The following is a 25,516-nucleotide window of genomic DNA, read 5'->3' on the forward strand; positions in this document are numbered from 1 at the left end:
GGCAGCTGAAAATACAACTGCAGCCCAGATTCTACTTCCAAGTAGGCTGGGAACCCACTTAATTTGCAATTTAATGCTGTCAAGTGTTGTCAGTTTTGCAGCACACTCCCACCATTCCTTCATGTATGGAGAAGGACAGTTTTCAAGGAGGGCATATTTCGGTGGAAAAGAAGATTTTTTTTTAAGCCATTACTGCAGTGTGCATTGTATCTAAAGTGTCCTCTTACTGGAGTAGCTCCGGCAGAGGGAGTGTGAAGGTATGAGGGCATTAGGGTCATAAAGATGAAATAGAAACAGATTGCTTAGCCTAAGTGAAAACTAGAGACATATTGTGCATGCAAAAACACAGATAAGAAATTGCACACACAAAAACCAACACAAAAGCAGTAGATTTGCAGGGTCAGAAGTGAAACACTTGAATTAAGGCCACAGTTACCTGTATAAACAACAATTTAAATAAATAGCAGGTCTGTTTTTCAAGGCCTGGTTCATAATAAAAGTTGGCTGGAATAAATAATTACACTGTAATTAACTGGAGATTTCAATAATGTCTCATGAAATGTCTCTTAATTTTTCAGGTAGAAAAGCTGCCCATTGATTTGAAAGTAGGACAAGTTTTAATAGCCTCTTTATATTTTAGTCCTTCATTTATATTTTCCAGTGTCTGTCACTTATTCCGTGACATAATGTAGCACAGGACAGGAAAGAAAGACTTCTTTAATCTTGCATAGATCCTTTTCTTTTTTTTTCCCATTGCATTCCATTGTCTATTCTTACTTAGTGCAAAGTGACTGAAAATCTTCCTGTGGAATATGCTGCGTTACAATGCGCAAGGAGCACTGTAAGGGAAGACTAGTGACAGTGGTAAAAACAGTTGTTGGAATAATAACTCTTTCATCTTCACTACTTTAGAAAGGGTTACTGTTGTATTTATTTATTTATTTATTTTAAAAGAATTCAAGAAAGTTGCCATAGTTTACAATGACAACATTATTCTATTCACCTTTCATTTGGAAGATGAGTATTTTACATTGTACTTCACCACTAACATTTTCTGTTGAGATATTATTTTGTAGTTGTCTTGGGTTCAGCAGCAGCAGTGATTTTTTCTCCTTCTTAGTAGCTGGTGCACTGCTGTGTTTTTGACTTTCAGCCTGGTGCTGATAACACTGATAGTTTTAGTCATTACTCAGTAATGTTTACTCTGACCAAGGACTTTCTGAGTCTCATGCTCTGCCAGCGAGGAGGGGAAGCCGGGAGGAAACAGAGACAGGACACCTGACCCAAACTAACCAAAGAGGTATTCCATACCACAGCACGTCATGCCCTTAAACTGGTGACAGTTACCCGAAAGGGTTTGATCACTGCTGGGTTGGGCTGGGTATCAGTTGGCAGGTGGTGAGCAGTTGTATTCTCTTCCCTCATTATTACCCTTATCATTATTATTATTGGTAGTAGCAGTAGTGATTTGTGTTATACCTTAGCTGCTGGACTGTTTTTACCTCAACCCATGGGAGTTACATTCTTTTGATTCTCCTCCCCATCCCTCCAGTAGCGGGGTTGGGGGAGGAAGGCAGGGGACTGAGCGAGTGGCTGCGTGGTTCTGAGTTACTGGCTGGGCTTAAATCACGACAGTAGTGCATGCTGAACATTGTAATTCAGATAATTATGTAAAAAACACTTTGTAAATGCATATCATCTGCTGCACATACATCTTTCAATGTGTCATTTTAGATGGGAGGCCACATGGAGTAGATACATAAGATTTTAATGAAGTCCTCTCTTTCCTATCCACATGGATTCCTAGAAAGTGAAACAAGAGATTGCAGTTCTTCATAGTTTGAATTCCCACTATTGCTACTTAGTAGCTTGTCGCAGATCTTTCAACATAAATTATAGCTGGTGATGTTTTCTTCATTTTTCCAGGACAATGCTGTCTTTTAATGTTATATTAAATGCATAAGAGGGAAATCTTACATAAATCATGATTCTGCTGAGAATATATTTGGGTTTCATTGATTTCTAGGAGACAAGGGGTTTAATTTAGGTAGAATTTATCTCTAACCTGAACTTCCCCTGTTTGAGTTTAAACCAATTCCCCTGTGTCCTATCGCTACAGTCCCTGATGAAGAGTCCCTCCCCAGCATCCTTATAGGCCCCCTTCAGATACTGGAAGGCTGCTATGAGGTCTCCACGCAGCCTTCTCTTCTCCAGGCTGAACAGCCCCAACTTTCTCAGCCTGTCTTCATATGGGAGGTTCTCCAGTCCCCTGATCATCCTCGTGGCCCTCCTCTGGACTTGCTTCAACGGTTCTGTGTCCTTCTTATGTTGAAGACACCAGAATGGCAACACAGTACTCCCAGTAGCGTCTCACAAGGGGAGAGTAGAGGGGCGGGATCACCTCCTTCAAGCTGCTGGTCATGCTGCTTTTGATGCAGCCCAGTATACAATTTTCTATATGCACTATAGGGTCAGTTGCAGCGTGCTGCATGTAAGCTGACAATGTAGGATGAAGCAGACTTTTCCAGAAGAACTGCGTATCTCTTTAGCAACTAAAAGGACTGAGTTTTGGGAAATTCAGCTATGCAAGTTACACTTGATACTGAAAAAAAAATCAGTGTAATATATTGATTGTCCAGCAGAGGGAGAGCTTAACATTAAAATGTGTACAGTAATCTTGCCAGATTTCTGTGGCAGTGTCCCAGTATTCTCTTGGGTGTAATGGGATTATCAATCTCTGATTTTACTTGTAAACACTTCGGAAAATTTACTGATTCCTTTCTGCATTTATTTACTGGGAACTGTGGTTTACTCTTTTCATGTTACATGAAGAAACCCTTTAAAAAATAAATCACAGTTATTATTTTGATTTTTCTTCGACTACAGATGTAACTCACATGGCTTACAGGGAGTAAAAGACAATGTCTTCAGTTTTCCAGCAGCACAGTGTATCCAGTAGACTAACATGTATTTCTTTTTTATTTGTATTTTTTGGGATGAGGATGTTGGCTCTTCACCCCTCTGAAAAGTTACAGTAAAACAGGACTAGAGGGGATCATGCAGTTGGTCATGTTTGGACCCTTGCTTTCAAGCAAACAGAACACAGATGCCTGAAAAAATCAGTCATGACCCATGTTGCCTTACCTCTTCTATATTTTTTTTTAACTTCCCATCCATATTTTCTTCTATAAGAAAATTAATCATATTGTTCCCAGTTTTTTCTTTAGCTGAGATAAAGTTTAATAAAGGTAGTTATAGTTCAGACATCTTTGCCAGACATTTGTCTAGCTTATTTTAACAACTTGGGGAGAAAGCAAACAATATGCTTTTGCTATTTATATTTGTATAACACATTACTACGTTTGGTTTTGCTTTTCTTTTAGAGTCAGATGTCTCTACAGGAGTTGGAAGTGTCGGTAACTTGAATGAAAACCTGAGACAGAGCTGCACAAGCAGTGATTCAGGTATGTTTCCCTTTTGATATCTAGTAATTGCAAAAGGAATTTAGAACAAAGTCCCTTCCAACCCTTGGGATTCTGGGATTCACAGAACTCTAATTCACAGTATTTAGATGCCAGACTTCTTATTTTGTTGGGAAATAGATGCCATTTTTATGAGTCTGGACTTAAGTCCCAACTCCAAAAGAGCTGATTTACTGAGATCATCTGAGTAAGCCTCTAGGCATCATCATCATCAAAAATGGTCAGTGATGCAGAGCGATAGAAGCATATAGACTACAAAGGACTTTCTGAAGTCATCCAATGCAGTTGGCTGTACAGATACTGATGATGCTGCCACATATATGTGCTTCTTTTGCTCTCAGAGAGGAGCTAGATTGTGCCTGGCACCCACATAGGGTGGGAGGAAAGAGGACAATGCTTTAGAGGCATCTAAGAGTGAGGAGAAGTATTTCCATTGTACTTTCAGAACAGCAATGAAAGTCCACTTTGGACCCAAGTAGTTTGGTAGCCATGTTTGTAAAAGCAGCTTAATCAGTGGAGGTTACTATCTGAAGACCTTTGCAAATCTCACATTTAAACATATTGTGCAAGTTCTCAATATAGTTTGAAACTAAATGTTGGGCTATGTTTACATAATACTTTGCATGCAGCTATGAAGTTGCTATAAATGTATATATGCACACCCTGAGCCCAATTAAACACTGGTGCTGTAAAAGATGTCCCAATTTTAGTTCTTTTTTTCAGTCTTAAACCTCAGGCAGGCAAAACAAGATTTACTGTCCACCGTGGTGAACAGCCTGTGCATGCCTACACAGAATTCAGGAGGAACCGGCTTACCTTTTGGAACTTAGCCTTTATTAAGTTTGTAGTGGAACTGTCTTGTACAAGTGCTAGAAACAATCTGGGTATCTTTAAGGCCATCTTTGCCTAATAATGCTAGTATTAGATCAGCAAAGTCAATGTAAATATTATATATTGTATGTCTGCAAAATGTTTATTGTTAATGGTTTTAAAATAATTTCAAGCTTTTAAAATATTAAAATCCATGTATTTTTAAGTACACAGAAAATTCAAGATACGTGAAACCTAAACTGCAACCCTCTAGCTAGGATTTTAGTCTATCTATTGCTAACTCTGAAGAATATACTTTGTACTTCTGCCTCAACTGGTGACTCATCAGTCACATTGTATTTATTTCCTTACTGTGTCACATGAAATGTCTGAGCACAGAAGTTTCCGTTCTGTGGACAGTCACACTATATTGGTCAGACTGACACAGGCTACTGGTATAGGGCAGCACACAAGTATGTATGGCTTGATCCTTTAAGATTCCTGCAAAACTCAGTAAACTGGGCATTGCTTATGTCCAGTAGACCAGCAGTCCAGCAGAAAAAAACACCTCACTACATTTATGTGAAGAAAGTAGAATAGATTTTTTCCCCCTATGTTTACTCACTATCTGTTCTGTTGTTTACATGTGGGCTTTAAAAATAACTAGTTAAAAAAATCATGCTTTTTAATCATGCCTGGTAAACTCAGTGAGAGCAACTATGTAGAAAAAAGCTAAGGGGATACAGATGGACTTTGTGATATTTATGGATTTTATAATTTAAAATTTTGCAGTAAGGCTGTTCTGTTAACGGAAATGTTTGGATAGTGTCTTAATGCACTGACATGATTTGGATTTTAATGCAAAGAATTGTGGATTTAGTTGGAGTATTCTCTGCAAGGATTATTTTACATAAAAGAAAAATGGTGGAATTAGGACAATAGAAGAATAATTTTCATGCTTCTTTTATCCCAGAGAAGCAATTCATATGAGCCTTGTACAAAGGCAGACAACTTCCCTGAAGTTATACTGTGCACAATGAAAGTTTTTTAATGGGATCATATCCTGTGAAAGGATTCCTGTATTAGCCTTTCTTTAAACAGGGGCTGAGGAAGCTAGGAGAGAGCTAAGTTAAATATTTTTTAGGCCCGGACAGTTAATTGAGGATGTTAAGGAGCTGAAATTTAACCAAACAGATGGGTGATAAAGTGCTAGTTTCAATATGATTGAACTATTGAATTTAGCCAACCGGAAAGCAAACAATGTTCTTCCTCAAAAGAGAGTACTAGAAGTCAGATAAGTAACATCAAGTACTCTCTAGTGTGAATTTCCCTGTGTTCCAGGTAGAAGTGCACTCACACTAAAAGGCAAAACAAGCAAAAAACACTTAAGAGTGGCATTCAGATGTTTCCATCAGCAGTATTTTATCAAGCTTCATTACTTTTTGTTAGTTTAATTTTATTTAATGGAGTAAGGGACACTAGAAAGATACACTTGTTTTGTGCGTAATGTATCAGTGATAATAAAATCCTCATGATTCTTCACTTAAGGATATCATCAGGAAATGAAACTGTAGGGTTTTCTCCCTCATTTTTAGTCTCGTAGAATGAATTTGTGCCTTTTCTTCACTGAGAACAGTTAATCCTCTGAGGGTGATGTAAACATATCTGCAGGAGAAAAAAAGCCTCAAACTCCTTTAAAATAAATCCTTCTGATATTCATATATACTATTTCTGACTTCCTACATATTTGTAAACTCGTGAGATCTTCTTATGGCCTGAAATAATGCAACAGCATTTTCTACTTTTAACTTTTGAGGATTGTTTGTTTCACCTGTGAGCCATAGATTTGAACTCTCTGCCACTGCATTTTATATGATAAATGGAAGGTTTGGGCCTTCATGTGACAAATGTATATGTTTTTTTAGTGAACAACTCAATTGCATTATGTGTGAGTCAGTCTGGAAGCAGAGCAATCTACCATGAATAGGTGTGATACATTCTGCAGATAGCTCTATCTTGTATGGGCAATTGAATTTTCTTATCTGTTTGATCTTTATACTTTATAACTCCCTTCATCATTTTTTTAAGTGGTCCCTATCTCTCTTTCTTTCTATGGCTCCATCCTTTCTTTCATCCTCTGGAAAGTATTTAAAAAGGTGGCTCACAATCAAACAAATTTCAGTACTGATGAAAGAGAACGTCACATAAGATTGTCTGGATTATAAATGCTTCAGCTCTGAACACAACCTTTGCTGGTCCCAGTGCTACTGAACTGTATCATTTGAATTCATACATGATAATAGTTGTGTCAACATAGATGGTTGAAGACGTATGGTGGCTTATGACACCTACCCTGGTTGGTGACTGAATGTAAGCAGTTCTGATTCAGAATTGCACAGGTCCACAGAGCAGTATTGCCTATGCTAATATGCACTATTTATTCAGAAGATATTTCTTATAGGAAATTAATAATTTTCCCTTTGACATTTGTTTAATAATCTGATAAATGTTCTATGCCTCTTGTTTGATACTTATATTTCTTTGTACCCTTAGACGAAGAGGAGAGCAGAGCTTCACCTGAGCCAGATTTGGTCCTGAGAGATTACCAGATGGAAGTTGCAAAGCCAGCACTGAATGGGGAGAATATTATAATATGTCTCCCTACAGGCAGTGGTAAAACCAGAGTGGCTGTTTACATTACCAAAGATCATTTGGATAAAAAGAAAAGAGCATCAGAGCCTGGAAAAGTTATAGTCCTTGTTAATAAGGTATGTTTGTCCATTTTTAAAAATATAGTATTTAAACCTCATGCACTGTTAATATGGAACCTGTAAAAATAATATAATATAACCCATATCTTGGCTTCTCCACTTGTGGCTGTGTTCAGAGGCATACAGCTCTAGGCTGTCATTTCCATTGCACCATCATCATGGTGCAAGCACAACTGATTTTAGTTTACCCCAGTGCAAATGCAAATTTAGATTTTCCCTAATAACCACATTATTGGAAAAAGTACAACTTCATTTTAGAATAAATAGAACCAAAATAATCTTTTTAAAAATAAAAATATTTTTCACATTGTGTGTTTGGATTTGGTAGCGAAAGCCACCTAATGAGTCTCACATTAGTTAGGGAATATTCTGTCAGATTTTCTGCTAATTACTGTTATTTTTACAGTTAAATTTCATGCATATAATATAAAGTAATATTCTGTTGTAACATTGAAATATGGAAATACATTTATTTTAAAATTTTATAAAACCAATAAAAGGTATGGATATCCTTTTGCAAGAATAAAATTGATAGCATGTTACAAGTCTTGCTTAGGAGCCAGAGCATTTGTGACTTCTTTGCTCTTTCTAAGGCACAGTTAAGCCAAAATTCTTGGACAAAAAGGTTTTGTAGGAGCAGTTGGAGGGGAGGGATTGCTTTGAAAATCTTTAATGCTTGGTTTTGTTTTTCTGTGTTTGCACTTTTTTTAATCCTACCCTGCATAGGATAAAGGGGATGTTTGCTCTTTTAGCAAAGTATATTTTGTGCAACGTGTGTGTTCACCTAACAGCATGTCTGGCAAACAGGCATTTAGTTTTTAATCCTATATATGCTCTGATTTAAATTCTTTGGAATCTTTTATTCAGGTACCATTGGTAGAACAGCATTTACGAAAGGAGTTTAGTCCATTCCTGAAGCGCTGGTATCACGTTATTGGTTTAAGTGGTGATTCTCAGCTGAAAATCTCATTTCCTGAAGTTGTCAGAAGAAATGATGTCATCATCTGTACAGCACAGATCCTTGAGAATTCACTGCTAAATGCAGACAAAGAAGATGAAGAAGGTGTCCACTTATCAGGCAAGCTTTTAATTCTAAAATATTTACAGAAGGGCTAAAAGTATGTCTCTATTCTAGAAAATACTGGATTTGCAAAAGAAGTATTTTCCTGAGTGTTACAAGAAGCAGCAGAGAAACCTGAGGGATCAGTCTGTCAGTGCCTAGAGCTGACTGGAGTATTGCTTGATCCAAACTAACTACTACATACAGAGCTGCTTGGGTACCCCAGAATTGCCTCCCCTTCTTCAGATTGCTTTCTTATTATCCTAGGCAGAGCACCAGAGATTTTCTTATACTTACTTCCTTTCCACTGCACCTAAGTTAATAAACCTGCCCAAATCTGAATCATTTGGGAATGCTGTATGAAGGCACCTGAAGATTTCTAGAGGAACTGCTGACCTGATCGCAATTGGGCTGAGTCCCAATCAGCTTGTGTAATGAAGTGTTTTTTTGAATGGGTTTCAAACCTTGCAGTTCCCTTCATAAGGAGCTATATTTTCCTCAGAACTGAGATGGTCCTGCAAACAGGGCCATGTTTCCTTGCTGTTACACCTATGCTATAAAATTCAGCTGAACTAAAGCCAAGCAAGCCTGAACAGTGGCAGCTCCATTATCATGGCTATGATTTTAACTCACAGCCTATATAAACCATCCTAATTAGTTATAAAGTTCTTATTCTTAATTTCTGTTCATGCTTTTTTCATCTGTTTTTACAGAGGTCTGCATATATATGACATGAAATTCCAGCCTCAGTGAAATGGAGCACTCTCTTAGTTGTGTTTTACCAAATGTTTAACCTCTTTACTAAGGGCTGAAGTCACTGTGTGGACTTTCCAAAAGCTGTGTGTCATTTCTTAGTAGAAGCCCATCTCTCCTGATGGGTTAGGTTCTTCCTGACTAATAATAGGAATATGCATTGCAAAGATAACGGTCAAGATCAAAAGGAGTAATTTCATGTTATTGAAATAACTAAGTAACTGCCAGCACTGCTTCTGAAGTCTTGTAAAAGTAGAAATCTTAGAAATAAATAGAAATTTAGGTTTGTAACCACATCACTGCAGTCCAACTGCTTTCCTAAACCACCTGTGCAAAGAAAATCAAATTTCCTCAGTGACATGGCACACTAGTTTGTTTTCCTAGTTATAGTTGTTGGTTTAGTCTTTAAATAAAATTTCCATTGTTCAGTCTCCACCTTTCTTTAGGTTCCTCAGAGATGAAGTTACATGATATTTTCTCCAGCAGAAACATCAACTGGGAATGTTCCAGCTCTATATTAATAATTTCCAACATCTGCTGCCAGTTTTTGCAAACTCATTGGTAGTGATACAATTTGAGCACACTAATGTGTAAACAAGACCGTGGAAATTATCAGGACTAAAAAAGAAAACAGGAAAGAAAAGAGAAAAGAGAGTTTAACCCTGATCATTGCAGTGATCTGCTTTACAGTCATTTCTGCAAACATTTGTTGTATTGTAGGAAACAGCATCATATTAGAGTTACTGGCCAGCTATGGGAAGAGTGGGAGCTCCATAAACCAGTTTTGCTGTTTGAGAAACAGAAAAATATTCATAAGTGTGTCAGATCAGAACCTTAAAATATATGTCACTGGCTGCATATGCAGGTAGATTAAAAGAGAAAGAGTTTTCTATATTTGTAAGAAATTGAAAACAAATGAAAAATAATCTTAATTTTCCTTTTCATATAGTACTTTACTTGTTGAATGTAAATATGATCTGACTAAAAGCACATAATACCTGGCTGAATCTTCATCAGTTTCCTCCACTACAAAAGAAAGATGATTGGTAGTACTCGTACCATCTGTTTTGTTCTTTCCAATGACACATCCATAAAGCAATATAAATCTTTTAATTGAACAGGAACAGGAGAAATATCTGTGTTGCTCTAAGACAGAAGCATATTTTGATCAGGACAGGTCTTTCTAGAATGTCTGAAAGGTTCTAATGTGTTAGGTATCTTCTCATAAACAAATAGTATGTAGTTGGTCAGATGCAGTTTAGTGTGAGGTGTCCCTGCCCATGGCAGGGGGGTTGGAACTAGATGATCTTAAGGTTCTTTCCAGCCCTAACTATTCTATGGTTCTATGAAACTGTGATACATTCTTACCAGTGTTTATCAAAAATATCTTTCTGAAATTCTATTTCCCATCATATTGTTTTCGCAAAAATAGAAAAGCTTTTTGCTGTTCATGAAATGTGAAACTACTTGATGTATCAGCACTGCAGCAAAACATTCAAAGTCTGTTAAATATATACAACCTCCGTCCATGCCTTCCTCCAGCACTACAAATTTTCAAAGTTAGGGCTCAAACAAACCAATGTGTTATCTTCAACAGCCTCCTTACCTGTAACCTGATTTAGTCCCACAAATTCTGCATTTGAAAGAAAATAATAATTTTGGGCTAATTTTCTGGAGTTTTGTTTTGTTGGGTTTTTTCCAGATTTTTCACTCATCATTATTGATGAGTGTCATCACACTCAAAAGGAAGGTGTCTACAACAACATAATGCGACGTTACTTAAAAGAAAAAAAGAAGAACAGGAAATTGGCAAAAGGAAACAAACCACTGATACCACAGCCTCAGATTCTGGGACTTACAGCCTCACCTGGTGTAGGAGGTGCAACATCCTATTCCAAAGCTGAAGAACATATTCTGAAAGTAAATAGCCCTCACACTTACAAACCATGAAAGAGATTGTCTTGTTCAAGTAGAACTTTTAAAGTCAGTGTTAGTCTTCAAATATATAAGCTGATTTATCTTTTTCGTGTGTATATGGGAGTTCAGCTCACACTATAGAGCAAATTGACCCACTACCAACTAACAAAAATCAATGTACAAATAAAGATTACTTTACAGGGAAGCAGGATTATTGGAAAAGAAGGTAAAAAGATTGTCTCACTTGAGAAAATATTCTCAAGATCAGAGGTAAGAAATGCAAAAAAAATGTGAGGTTTTAGTTAATAAAGTCTTATTTTTCCACTGATGGACTAAGATTTGCTATGTATTCCTAAATCCTAGAGAGAACACACTGTTTTTTATCTGTATATCTAGCATGACTAAACTGGGCTTTGGCTGCAAGAGAGTGAAAAACAAATTTGAATACTTAAGCAAGTCGAAACCACTTGTGAGATAGAGGTAGTATACAAATGTGTTTCTTTACAGCACTTAGTTGCTCACTGGGAGGGGAGTATTGTGTACTTGCATAAATACCTGACTGGGGATAATTGGTTATATTCTATACTTAAACTATTTTACTTGAAATTCAAGGGATTTTCCGTTAGTAATACAAAAGTAGAGTTTAGCCCAGTACTTCAGTGGAAACTCCTGACTAGCAGATTGTACAAGAAAAGAATGTAATATTGAACAGGTAGGTCTGTAAGAAGCTTTTAGGTTCTATGGGTGTAGATAGTATTGTGAGGTATTTTGAGACAAAAACTTTCTGGCAATGGAAAAAGCAGAGAATTCCTTTTCATCATCTCTGAAATCTCAATGATAGGATATTGGGGTTTGTATTGAAAGAAATTTAATCCGAATATGCAAACTCAAATAGATAACTACAGCTGAAGACATTAAAAGGTTGCCTCCCAGACTTCCTTTCCCGTTTTCTCTGCTCATAACAATTTTAAGGTTTCCCATTATTGCTTTAGACTTAATGACAGAAATGTATGTATTTACTTCTCGGAAGAGAGCAAAAGCAAGAGAAGTCCAGTTTGGCTGTGCAGTTAGCAAAAACATTTCCTCCATCTTTTCCATGAAGGATAATTCAAAATTATTTTCTACCCTCCTGACCAACCCTTACTTTTACAATTACTCACTGACATGGGTTTTTTCTATTTCATTATTGATTTGTTTTGTTTTGTTCTCCAAAATCTACTCTTCCAAAGTATTGATGGCATGTTTTCTTTTTCAAAATACCTGGCTTGTACCCTGATCTACAAGCTTTTTTCCTGTGTGCAAGGATCACTTCTGGCCTAAAAAAGTGACTTGTTCAGCATATCTCAAATGGTTTTCAAAGTCTTGGACTTTCTTATGATGGTAGGGTCTGAATCCAATTTTTGTAGGAAGAAAATAAAGTTATATAAACCCCAATATTTAAATGAGAAGCTGTGCTGCATTAATTCATTAGATGTTTTAGTAGTTCTCATCAAATGTTAAAAGAAGTAACATTCTGTTTTCTCTCAGATCTGTGCCAATCTTGATGCATGCAGAATCATGACTGTTGAGGAACATGCCTCCCAACTGGAGAATCAGGTGAAGGAACCTTTTAAGAAGACTGTGATTGCAGATGACAAAAAAAGGGTATGGGGTTTTTCTCAAACAATTCACTGTTCTATTGTCCTTTAAAAGTGTGTCATAAAGTATTAAAAACTTTTGGCTAATGCTCTTTTTCTATAGATTTATGTTGCTAATAGTGTTAATTTTAACGTGTGTATTTATCTGCTGCTTTCCTCTGTATGGCAAAGTACAGTGAAGTCAAATAGAACTAATTTTTTACTTGTGCGAGTTAAGTTTTTAAGGTATCTGGCCAAAGACTTTCTGAACCATAGCTGAAATGCTTGCACCGGAGTAATATTATGTTCATATAAAAAAAAGGTGTTTCACAGTATCATCTTTGTAATAGTCTGAACTATTTATTTCCATAACTCTGGGCACACACAGCAACCTTAGGTTTAACATTTTAAAAAATTACTCTGTGTGTTTTTGTTGCCAGAAGATGCTTACTTACTCTAGTAATCAATGTATTTCTAGGATCCATTTAGAGAGAGGATAACTGAGATCATGACAGAGATTCAAAACTATTGCCAGCTTCATCCAAAATCTGAGTTTGGAACTCAGCCATATGAACAGTGGGTGATCAGAGAAGAGAAAAAAGGTAACTGCATAGCAAATATATCCCAGCTTTGGATTTCTTTGGGCCATCCTATACACAGGCATGTCTTTGGGTTTTTTTGTTCACTTTTAGCTGCAAAAGAAGAAAAACGCAAGGAACGTGTCTGCGCAGAACACCTGAAGAAATATAATGATGCTCTCCAGATAAATGATACCATCCGAATGGTAGATGCATACAATCACCTGAATAACTTTTATAAGGATGAGAAAAGTAAGAAGACAGTAAGGAGTGGTGATGATGATGATGATGCACCAGCAGTATCAAAACAGGATGAAACAGATTTATTTCTAATAAATTTATTTCATGGTAAGTTAGACATACATTGAGATATTTAATTTTTCATGGGCCCATTAATTATTACATCCTAGAGGTTGCTATGTTGTTTATTATGACAGTATATGATGTTCCAGTTCATACAGTATGGAGTACGTTAAACAGTATAGTGTGATCATATCCCAATATGTAATAGTTCTTCAGCTTTGGCCCAAGGGCACTTTATTTTGCTGAAAGTGTACTTGCTGATCATAACTAAAAACTATTCTCTGCTTTTCTCCAGTAAAGTGTCCCTGAGGACACTCTGATAGATACGTTGAACATGTATTCCAGTAGACACTCTAGAGGGGCAAAATGTTGAGTAAATGGAATATAAAAGTAATGAAATGACACCTTTTATCCAATCCTTTCTGCCAAGCTTTGTCTGTCTGTATACTAAGAGATGGGACTGATGGTCCTGTGTAAGTTTCAGGTAAACAGTAATTAGGGAGAGAATTAAACAGAGGATTATATTGCAAAGACCAAAATTAGTTGCTCTTTGTTCATACCATTCAGACCTCTGAACTAGGATTCAGTTATTCCTTCACACAATAATCATTTTTTGCCTCTGTTTTTCCCCTTACTCCATTTTCAAGGAGGAAGTAGACAAATTTGCTCTCCTTCCCTACAGCTCCTGGGCAGTACAAAGGAAAATAGATTTTACTATAGCATGTACCCCCGCTTCTTGTATCCTATGAACTACAAATTTAGAATCCCATTGTTAAAAAATTCAGGAAATGTTACAAAAATCTTTCTGAAAAATAGATTAAATAATGTCATCATGGTTTTTAATGACTCTTCATTCAGAAAATTAATTCTATCCCAGCTGAAATCAGGACATTATTTTGCTTTCATTTCTGTAGGTAAATGAAATTCAAGGAACCTGATACTGAAAATTAGAGTTTTTTTGGTTTGGGTTTTTTTTTTTATTTTACCACTGAAGGTGCCAGGAGTAGATTTTTAGAATATCTAAAACCTCTTTCCAGCTTTAGAGTGGAGTTAATCTTTGGGTGATAAACTCACTGCAGCCTGAACAGTATGTTCATCATAGGAATTTGTTACATCTACCTACTTTTTGTATGTATTTGTATGTTTGATTACATTCTAAAATATGATAAGAATGTAGTTAGAAAGCCACTGCCTAAGTGGCGTAGTAGTTTGTGATACACTGACTACCACTGCATTGGTACTACTACACCTTCCACTAGACCAGGTTGCTTGAAGCTCCGTTCAACCTGGCCTTGAACACTTCCAGTGATGAGGCATCCAACAGTTTCTCGGGGCAACCTGTTCAGTAACTCACCCCCCTCACAGTAAAGAATGTCTTCGTAATATCTAACCTAAATCTACCCTCCTTCAGTTTGAAGCCATCATTCATTTAACATTTCACTGAGAATATTGAAATGCCTTTAAAAAGTGCAATACCAGTACCAATGTGCCCATCCTGATGTCTATTACATTGCATGCTTCTAGTGAGGATTCCCACTTCAGTGAATGTCCCAAGGAGAATTTATGTCTAAATTTATAAAAACATTATCAACTCTGAGGGCTGTGAATATTAATCTGTTTCCCCTTGAAAAACTTCCTGTTATTTTAAAACTGCTTTGCAGAAATTATGAGCTGTGATTTAGCTCTTCAATACAGTACACATAACTCTGTGCCACTTCCTGTGTGTAGACAGTGTTTTTCTCTTTTGCTTATTTTTACCACAAAATATAGATCAAGTGTATGTTTAAAAGTTAATTGTGATTTATTTTGATTGATTAGTGTATTTTTAATAAATGTAAACATACTTGGAAAAATAATTGCTGTGCCACTGCTCTTCAAACTGGATGTGAATTAGTCATGCTGGGAGTTGTATAGAGAGCTGCTCTTTCCCTTGTTCTTTTTTATTTTTTTTTCTAGAGCTGTTATTTTACATGGCTACTTTTCCTTAATTTATGTCTGCTATTTTTAAAGCAAAAAAGAAACAGCTGAAGGAGTTGGCTAGAATGCCAGAATATGAAAATGAGAAGCTAACACAGTTGCGAAACACTTTAATGGAGGAGTTCACGAAGACTGAGGCACCTAGAGGAATTATTTTCACAAAGACCCGGCTAAGTGCCTTTGCTCTATTCCAGTGGATTAAGGATAACCCAAAATTTGAAGAAGTGGGAATTAAGGCCCATTATCTTATTGGTGCTGGACATAACAGTGAAATGAAACCCATGACTCAGGTACAGAATTATGCACTACAGCATTAAAATCTTGTACATGTTTTGAGAACTTACTTACACTTTAGTACTAGAAAGCAGACTGAGGTTTGGAACCCTGGAGAGCTCTGGTTTCATACCTGCCAGCAATTTACTTTCATAATCTTCAGGATAGATCAAGAACAATGTCAGAACAATTCTCTTTCTACAACAAACAAGTTTTTTGGTTTTGGATTCTATAGCAATAGGAGTAACAGACAGCCATTTCCTAGAGGAGTATGTAGTCAAAAAGGATAGGAGTTGTAATGAGGCATGGGAAGAAGTGAACAAAATTACAGTAGCAAAAATGCAATAGCTGGATGAGATTATATTTACCAGGACAACAGTAATTGAAATTATATTTAGTCCCTACATTGAAAAGAATTACAATGTTGATTATGCCTTTTTCTGATATCATCCCTTCATCAACTTACACTGGTTTATATGCATGCTTTGCACTGACACATAGTCATTTATTTGCTAAAATTTTCCATTAAAATATCCCAATTGATCACTCAACAGTCTATCTAGTACCATTGTGTTGACTTCATATACAATATCTCTGTGATGATTTATACCTCCAGATTAAACATTTCTAAAACAAAATATGTCAGTATCCTAAAACCTCTTTACTATTCTGCTTTTTACTGCACATAAAATTGCAACCTCAGCATTTAAGCAAAAATGGTGTGGTTTACTGCTGGTCCATTTCCTTCAATTGTTCTCAGTTCAAAAAGGAGTTAAGAATTGTTCTCTCAAAGTTTCTTGTTTTCTATTAAAATTTTATATTTAATTTGTGCACCACATTGCACGAACAAAACCATAGCCTGAACATTTTGAAATTGAATATAGTGAACAGGAAGTTCCTGTCATATGCTCAAGCATCTTTGAAATATCCAACTAATTCAGAAGTCTGTGTTTTGGATTCTTTATTTTTCAAGTGTATAATTTTCTATGCTTTTTGTGCTGCACAGATTACCCAAATTACAGTCCCCATTTATTATGGAGAATTTTAAGTACTTTGGAACTTGATTTGAAAATGCTGAAGTCTGTACTTCAAACTGAAGTTACAGAAGTGTTAGAAATCCAGAACCTCTGAATAAGTACTTAATTCAAAAATGATAGAGCAACTACATTATCAAAACTCCTAGTGCCTATGAAATAGGATACAAATCTCCAAGTTTAGTTACCTTAGAAAGATTGGCTTCTGCTCCCTTATCCCTCAAAAAAGGCGCCGAACAGCTATTATATTCACAGGAACTCTGCGCTTGTGATCTTGAAAGATGCTTAAATGCAGTTGTTGAAGGCACTTGATGTTTGGCACTCCACTCTGAAATGATTGAACTATATTCCTTAAACCTCTTAATTAGAATGAACTGATGGGAGAAACTAAAACTGAAAGTTAATGTACTGAGTTTTAGTTTGTTTTTTTCATGTACAGAATGAGCAACGGGAAGTTATTGATAAATTCCGAGGTGGAAATTTGAATTTACTTGTTGCTACTACTGTAGCTGAGGAAGGACTAGACATCAAAGAGTGTAACATTGTTATTCGGTATGGCCTTGTCACCAATGAAATTGCTATGGTGCAGGTAAGAGTTTATAGATAACTTCCTTTTCTGAAGTGCTTTTCTGTTTGGAATATGCAAGTGGTAAATCATATACCTGGGGTTTGGAGATAACTTTGAAACACTTCCATGCTAAAAGAGAATATGTTCCTGCAACAGGGTTCATTTCCAGTTGCTATCCTCAGTTTGTATGCAGTATAACATTTGCCTCCATGTGTAATGTATTTAAAGCTCTCTCTTAATAGAAAAGTTATGAAAATATGATCAGGAGACTGGTTGATGTAAAAGAAATTTGTACCATCAACAGCAAAAGGAAATAATTGCATATCAGAATACCATTTTTTCCATGTTCTCACTAAATTTTTAACACAAATATTTATATATTTAATATTTAAATGTATGTTTACTTTTTGGTGACAAAATATAGTTTCTGCTTTGCAAAATGCTATGCTAATTACAAACCTCCTGAGTATTACTTTCACAGATATCTTTGATAACACAGAAACAGTATGTATTATTCACTGATTCTTTATCTGTCTGAGTGAAGTGTATGAAAGTCCTCTGTGGGGACACTGCATAAGGAACAGTACATGTCTTGCCTTACAAAAACTAGGAAGACATGTTGTGTGGTGTTGTTGTGCTGTTTATGCTGCATTCCTTGCAAATTGCAGGCTCGTGGTCGAGCTCGAGCTGATGACAGCACCTATGCACTTGTCGCTTCAAGTGGCTCAGGAGCTGTTGAACGTGAAGATGTTAATATTTTCCGTGAGAAAATGATGTATAAAGCCATTCAGAATGTCCAAAAGATGCCACAGGAAGAGTATTTAAAGAAGGTATTTACTGCATGTCTACACTTTCCCTTTAAAGAAGAAAAAGAAATACTTTCTATTTGAAATCTATTTAGGGGAGGAAAACTTAAAATAATATTATTTTCTACATATTGCCTTGAATTCTTTGCCAACACTTGTTTTATAATTTATGTTTTCTGGGCCTTTAGAAAAGTGTGCTTTTCCATTGGTAAAAGTGGAAACACTTAAGTCAGGAAAACAAACTAGAGGTCATGTTGTTAATGAACTGGGCAAAATAACTGAAAAAGAAAACTATTGCTATTGTTCCACCAGCATATTACAGTGCTCTCACTGATATGTTTCTAGATTCAGAATTTCCAATTGCAAAGTATAGTGGAAAAAGAAATGAAGGCAAAGAGACATCAGCACAAGACACTCAAGAAAAATCCTTCGCTAATAACATTCCTATGCAAAAATTGCCACAAGCTGGTATGTTCTGGGGAAGACATACGAGTTATTGAAAACATGCATCATGTCAGTGTGAAAAGAGATTTCCAGTAAGTGTTTATGAACTACTTCATCTCTTTCCAACAGAAACAGATTTTCTTTTCAGCAGGGCTGCACAGGGTCTGTAACCCTCTAGGCCCTGTGAGGGGAAAAAAAAATTGTTCCCATATTGTCAAGTCCTAGGCTCTGTGGAATTTAAAGTTAATGAGTTTGAAGGAAATGTTCATTCTTGCCCCTGGTTTCAAGGTTGTCCTGGTTTTGGTTGGGATAGAGTTAATTTTTTTCTTAGTAGGTGGTGCAGTGCCATGTTTTGGATTTAGTATGAGAATAATGCTGATAAGGCACTGCTGTTTTAGTTGTTACCGAGTACTGCTTACTCTGGAGTCAAGGACTTCTCAGTTTCCTGTGCTCTGCCAGTGAGGAGGGGCACAAGAACCCAGGAGGGAGCACAGCCTGACCTGAACTAGCCAAAGGGTTATTACATGCCTTAGAACATCATGCTCAGCATATAAACTGGGGGAGCTGGCCAGAAGTCACAGATCACTGCTTGGGGATGGGCTGGGTATTGCTCAGCAGGTAGTGAGCAATTGTATCGTGCACCACTTGGGTTTCTTGGGGTTTATTCCTGCTCTTTTTTCTTTTATAATAATAATAATAATTGACTTTATTTCAATTATTAAATTGTTCTTATCTCAACCCGCGGGGTTTGCCTATGTCCAACTCCCCTCCCTAGCCCACCCAGCACTGGGGGGAAGCAAGCAAGGGCTGCATGGTACTTAGTTGCCAGCTGGGGTTAAACCACAACAGTTGAGCAGAGTTTGAAACTTTGGAAAAGGATACAGGGTCTGTGGTAATATTAAGTAGGTCACTTATTATATAATGTATGTATTCCACAGTGTCACTAACCAAAGATGAACACCAGTTAACCACACACTTATACCAGTAACAGGCCCACGATAAGAGTTTGACTATGACCAATGACTCAAGCAACGTATCGGCCACAAGCTGTGCGTTGACAGTTGTATTTTTAGAGGATGTGCATACTGGTGACATACCTCTTCTTCCAGTGCTCTTGCTTCTTTGCTCCATTGCAAGAAATGCAGTCTAGTTTGGTAAACATTTGTGCTAAACTGTTTAACTTTTCTGTGCCATGATGGTAGGAGGTGACTTTCTCCTACCACTTATAATGGACATTTAGAGTCCAAGAAAATGTTTTAATTCAACTTCAATTGCATTTGCTTACTGCGGGAAATTTGTAATGGGTAGTGTACACTAACATATCGCTCATGCTTTATTAATTGTCTAACGGACATCATCCTACCAAGTTACTGCCCTCTAAAGTTTTAGTTTCTTTGAGACATAACTGGCCTTTTACAAAAATTTGTAAAGATTTTTCGTCTTTGTGTAGAGTTATGAGAAATTAGTACCCATATGTTGGAAACATTAAAGTTGAACTGCAGCCCTAAACATTAAACTTTTACCATGTTTTTACCATTAAATTGTCTTGGCAGCTTACTGTTGCCCATCAATTCAAACTACAGGGTAATAATTCTTACAGTCTGCACAGGCTAGTAGTAACCCTCAAGACCAAGTACCCCCTCAACTAAATGGTATAAGAATGCGCTAGATCTATCCCTGATTCTAACATCCTGCTGCTCCTATTTGAAGGTGTATAAGGGTGGGTGCAGCTCCTGAAATGCTACGAAAGGAGGCATGGAAGACGTCTGTATTTCACTATTACATAGCAGCATGAAAGGACCTTGCATTTTCTCCATCTCCTGAATGTTCACAGCAGTCAGAGTATATGACCTTTTACATTTCATATCTGATTTCAGCAATTGTAGTCACTGTTTGTTTAAGTCCGTATGTAGCAGTGAATCTGATGCATGCTGTCTGACTATTTTTCAGAAGTCTTTACCATACAAGAGAAAATAAGACACTGCAAGATAAGAATGCTGATTACCAGGCAAATGGAGAAGTTATATGTAAAGATTGTGGACAAGTGAGGAAAAAATTACTTTCATACTTTTGTGGTGGTGGTGGTGTCTGTATTTATTTTTGCCTAATGATCTTGTCTATTTTATCTGAAATGTAATTTTCATATACTTGTAGGCTTGGGGAAATATGATGGTTCACCGAGGTCTTGACCTGCCTTGTCTAAAGATTATAAATTTTGTGATTGTGTTTGAAGACAAGAAGACAAGAAAGGAAATTTTTAAGAAATGGAGCGAGCTGCCCATCGAGTTCCCTGGTTTTGATTATGCAGATCATTGTCCTTCAAGTGATGAAGACTAAGGACTTAAAATGAAAATTAAAAGCCCTTCAACTTTTCCTGCTGATTAGAAGCTCCTTTGTCCCATAGGAAGTGCTGCATCACATCCTGTGAAAGCCCTTGGACCTGAGGAAACTGTCTTGAAGGGGAAAAAAAAACAAACAAGGAAGAAGGACGAAGTTGCAGGGCTGCTGTCTGCACTCAGATTTGCTCTGGTACTCCATGGAACAAATTCCCATCTCTACTCACTACAGTCCATCAAGGGGTGACAACACTGTCAGAAGTGTGTTAGGTGACCTGTGGTCAAGCATAGACCATAGGACAAGATATCTTGAGATGTGCCATAGTGATAATTTTCTGTTTTTCTTCCTGCTATAACCCTTTCGAAGATAAAGTGTTACAAAAGAGAAGCTGTGTTAAAAGATTGGCGGGGTGTTATTTCTGCATCAGTGTTGCTTCATCAGCATTTTCATGACTAAGTTCTTCCACTCTTATCTTTAGCTGTAAGCTCATACATTTTGGCAGACTAAAACTAAGTTTCTGTTAAAAGATATTTCAAAAAATCAAGCCCTTAACCTGACTTGAAATTGATTATTTTACTGTCCAAGAAGCACGATGCCAAGTGACTTTGTGTGTTACTTTAATTGGATGGTTAGACTGACTAAATAATGAGGTATGTATTTTTTCAATAAATTACTATAATGATTAACCTTTGCCAACTGTGATACTATTTATTCTCTTTCACTGTATTTTGACAATAATACTACTGCAGTTTCACCCTAGAAATTTAACGGATAGTGGTATTCCAGTTCTAAAAATAGCATTATATGTCTCCGTATTTATTTCATTGACAGATTTCCCTTTCCCCCTATTTGCAAGTAAGATATTGGAGAGTGGAAAGAAAGTCTGTTTGTTGTTATAACAGTCAGCTTTGCAAAATCAGGATAAAGTGGTATGTTTACGAGCATGGACATGTAAATACTTCAGTAGCCCCAGGTAGCATTTCTAAGTTACAATATAGTTGAAAAGTATATCCCAGCAAAAAGGAATCATACTATGGCTAGATCTGTAATTGCTCTACATTTTTAAAAGGAATATAAATACTGTTTACACTTTCTGAAAGTCAGATTTCATTTCATGTACCAGATTTTGGGGGTGGCGGGGTTTTCTTTATATTTCTGCCTTTGTTCCAGAGGGGGGGGAGGAATCTAATTTCTGACTGCAAATGGAAAAGCAGTACATTTCAGATGTCACCAATCTGATAAAGCCCATTTTGGGATTAGAGACTTATAAATGAATTACAACATTATGAAATTAAATAGATATACATGCTGATGAGTTTTCAACTCTAGCATTCTTGTAGATTAGAAGTCATTTAAATTGCAGAAATGGTGTCTGATTTATAGGTTGAAATTATTCCACAAAAGTGATTTATACCAGTAATTACCTTTGGACTGTAAAAAGAAAGCAGGTGTGCTGAGAGTTCAGAGACTATATAGGCAAAGATGTTTCAAGACACAGCAATTTCACAGATATTTTTGATCAATACAACTAATTCACAAAGGCCACTGGAAGACAAGGAGTGTAAACAGTTTGTAACATATGTGTTTTATATTTGTGTATATCTTTTTATAATGCTCTTCTTACCTTTATGTGTTGTGCAAGGCAGAACATATATGAAATTGTCACCAATTTATTTATTCAGCATTAGGTACTTAGTTAAAAAAATTAAACCATCCCCTCATCTATTTTTCTTAGAAACTAAGTTATTCTCTCTTGTATTGTAACACTTTTGCTTAATACTGAAGGTTTTGGCTACTTCTGGAATGCGATGATTTTGCCTTAAGTTCTGGGCAAATTTTACACCTTTTACACATTGATCTAAGAATCTATTTTAAAATGTCAGAGATCACACATGATTGCAATGTCAAGATGTAATTTGTTCATGGTCATAGTGCTATCAAATATACTAAAAATTCATTATTGGAATAGTCTCTCTTGGTAAATAATCATCATCCAGATCATCTCTGGATTTCTGTATTAATTAGTTGCTATAGTTATGTAACTTAATCACTGTACATAGCATTATCAGGAGTCTGAAGTAATTTCTTCAGCACTTTTAAAGAAGCGTAAAACCCTGGTTGAAAGATTACGTTGTTACATAGGTTTCTGCTGAGTCCTCAATCAAATAATTTTTCATGCAGTGTAGGTTTTCTGATATCTGAGCTTTTGACACTTCCCTTTATTTGGAGGAATAAGAGCATATGCAGCTGGATTTCTTCTATATTTAAGTGCAACAGGGCTGTATCACAAACATGCCTAGTCTCTTGTAGTTCACCAGTGTGCTGCTGGTACACTCCCAGTTCCTAGCGTGACTCAGCCACATTATCACCAAAGCTTAAAGAGAGTTTGCACAATCTCACTTCAGCAAAATGCATTATGAACCTCGAATGAATCCTTCTGGTGTGTAGGATAAGGAATTTGCACTTCAAGTTATTGTCTCTGAATGGGGTTGTAAAGCATGCCTATATTGTTCATGCAGGAAGTATGAAGTTGTAAAAAACAAGCTAAATTGCCATATTTTATCTGCTAGTTACTTTTGCATTTGTTGCCTTTATGGACCCAAAGTCCTCCAGGGAGTGTGACAAATCCTGATTGTATTCTCTACTTCCAGCTTTTATTTGTTCACAAATGTGGAAAGAAGAAAAACATTTGCTGGGAAATTGTCTAGCTATATATATGGCTGCTTAAGAACTGGTTAAGATTTAGTTACCTTTTCATTATTTTATCAACTTGTGTTGCACAAACTTATGCACAACTTATATCTGTAAATCTTTATGTCCTCATCTGTGAAATGTAAATACTGAGTAACCTTAGAGTAGCTGCATAACTGATTGGATAATTGCTGTACAAACTGAGTATGTATGTGTTATCTGTTCTATAATTTTTCCATTTCTCCAGCTGATTCATCCTTTTTCTAACTTCATTACACTTTTATTTCTATTGTACATTATGGAGTTCTAATGTTGCAGGAGTTAGGAAAAGCTTTGGCTGTTGAAAAAATTGCTGTTTGCTTATTCACTGGTGCTAGTATAAACAGTCCAGAGAAGGAAATTCAGGTGTTAGGAGCAATAGATATACAGAACTTGCCAGGTAAATTTTGCTTTGCTTCTAACGCTGCAATCTTTGTGAATCTTACTACAGCACATGCTAAATAATTAGACTTCCAAATTAGAAAAGAAAAAAAAAAAAAACAAAACAACAAACCATAGTACGCAGCATATAGTAAGTAAAGTCTTTTAGATCATGTGAGTTTGAAGCATTTCCTTTGAGGCATTCTTTAAGTATGCATTCATTAGAGGAAGCTGCAGATTTGGAAGTAAAAAGTAGCCTGATCAAAACCTCCATTTGCAATTTTGTGATGTTCTGGTTGTCAGAAATAACCAATGGTGGTAGGAAAAAAATCTATTTCTCTGAACTGTGTTATTGAAAGTACATATGGCAGCCCAGAATGCTAGGAAAGAAGTAACTGTTTGGAAATATGAATAAGAAGCACAAGTCACATAGGGAAAAATAATTTCTCACAATCCTTTTCTGTTTTGGGAATTTTGAGTAGCTGCGGTTTATCTTGTTAGGAACCTATTGTTTTTGAGCTCAGTTCTGCTCTTCATATACAGTGTATCAGGAACAATGTATTTTAACCTTTTCAGCTCTTTTTTTTCCTTGCATGGCATATGTCAACAGAATGGATCTTACTCAGAAACTTCATCTGGTATAACTTGTACTTTGTTGTTCTGACAAGAACTAGGGAGAGAGGTAAACAGGGTTTATGGGAAAATAACGCATGTTTCATATCACTTTTTCAGACAGTTGATTTTAATATCTTTTCAAAAATCCCCCCACCAAGCCTAATATAATATAAGGAATGTTGCCAAAACACTGCCCAGATGAGCTGCTGCCTCACCAAGGCTGGTGTAATGGTTAGGGTTCAAATTCCAGCCCATACTGTTAGGCTAAGGTAGTAACTTCACTATCTTTGTTGGCAATACACTGAGGTTTATTTCTCTGTCAAACATTAGTCAAACTTCTGCTGGGCAGTTTCATGTAACAGGGAACCTATTTAATCTCATTTTTGATTTTCAAAGAAGCCACAGGGGTTCTACTGAATTTGTCAGATTTGGGTACTTGGTCCTTGATAACCTCCTCTGAAAAATCATAGTCCCCATGTGTGACTTCACACAGAGGCACCACTGTTTTGCACTCCCTTCCTCACCCTCTTATTTTTTCTTTTTGGTGTTAAGCACAGAAGAGAAATACAAAACTAATGCAGGGAGAAAGGTGAGGTCACTTAGCAGACTCCACATGCAAACTCAAAAATGCTGAAGCCCAACCTGCAACTTCCAGTCAGTGGTCTCAAAGTCTCATGTCAAATCTAGTGACTGTCCTGTTGCTTTATGGCCACCTTTGATGATTGACATTTGCCACGTAGGCTGAGGCAGCAGCAAGAAGGAAGCTGCACCTGGCCTGGGGGGTGTGGTTGGGCCTGGCTGCCATTAGCAGTCTGTGGAGGCCAAGCAGAGGAAGGCCCCCCGCCAGGCAGTGTCTCCTCTGGCATGGGCACCATGTGTAATGGCTGGGAAGCTACATGCAATAAGTGGACAACAGGCTTCGTGTTGTAGCTGATGCCCTTCTGTACATAACACGAAGCCTGAACCCGTGGCTGGGTGGCAGAACACCCTGCACAAGTTGGTTGGTTTGTTTGTTGGCTGGTCCTTGGTTTCCTGCCATCACATCGTAAGAATGAATACTT

General features: G+C 36.8%; 1 protein-coding gene across 2 annotated transcripts in view; it reads left to right on the plus strand.

Moving 5' to 3' along the window:
* IFIH1 (interferon induced with helicase C domain 1) overlaps nucleotides 1–21,415 on the plus strand; it is a 29,288-nt gene extending 7,873 nt beyond the window's left edge. The window contains exons 4-16 of one of the 2 annotated variants that reach the window (XM_005152652.4): nucleotides 3,384–3,464; nucleotides 6,846–7,060; nucleotides 7,931–8,141; nucleotides 10,579–10,796; nucleotides 12,321–12,437; nucleotides 12,888–13,011; nucleotides 13,102–13,335; nucleotides 15,301–15,557; nucleotides 17,014–17,163; nucleotides 17,811–17,972; nucleotides 18,294–18,484; nucleotides 20,343–20,436; nucleotides 20,547–21,415. In XM_005152652.4, coding sequence (XP_005152709.2) covers nucleotides 3,384–3,464; nucleotides 6,846–7,060; nucleotides 7,931–8,141; nucleotides 10,579–10,796; nucleotides 12,321–12,437; nucleotides 12,888–13,011; nucleotides 13,102–13,335; nucleotides 15,301–15,557; nucleotides 17,014–17,163; nucleotides 17,811–17,972; nucleotides 18,294–18,484; nucleotides 20,343–20,436; nucleotides 20,547–20,729 — 2,237 coding nt within the window. In that variant the 3' untranslated portion in view covers nucleotides 20,730–21,415. The remainder of the gene's footprint in view (nucleotides 1–3,383; nucleotides 3,465–6,845; nucleotides 7,061–7,930; nucleotides 8,142–10,578; nucleotides 10,797–12,320; nucleotides 12,438–12,887; nucleotides 13,012–13,101; nucleotides 13,336–15,300; nucleotides 15,558–17,013; nucleotides 17,164–17,810; nucleotides 17,973–18,293; nucleotides 18,485–20,342; nucleotides 20,437–20,546) is intronic. The other variant, XM_031052312.2, reaches the window with a different exon arrangement.
* The last annotated feature ends 4,101 nt before the right edge of the window (nucleotides 21,416–25,516 follow it).

Source organism: Melopsittacus undulatus, chromosome 8 (assembly GCF_012275295.1).
Source record: "Melopsittacus undulatus isolate bMelUnd1 chromosome 8, bMelUnd1.mat.Z, whole genome shotgun sequence".
NCBI lineage: Eukaryota > Metazoa > Chordata > Aves > Psittaciformes > Psittaculidae > Melopsittacus > Melopsittacus undulatus.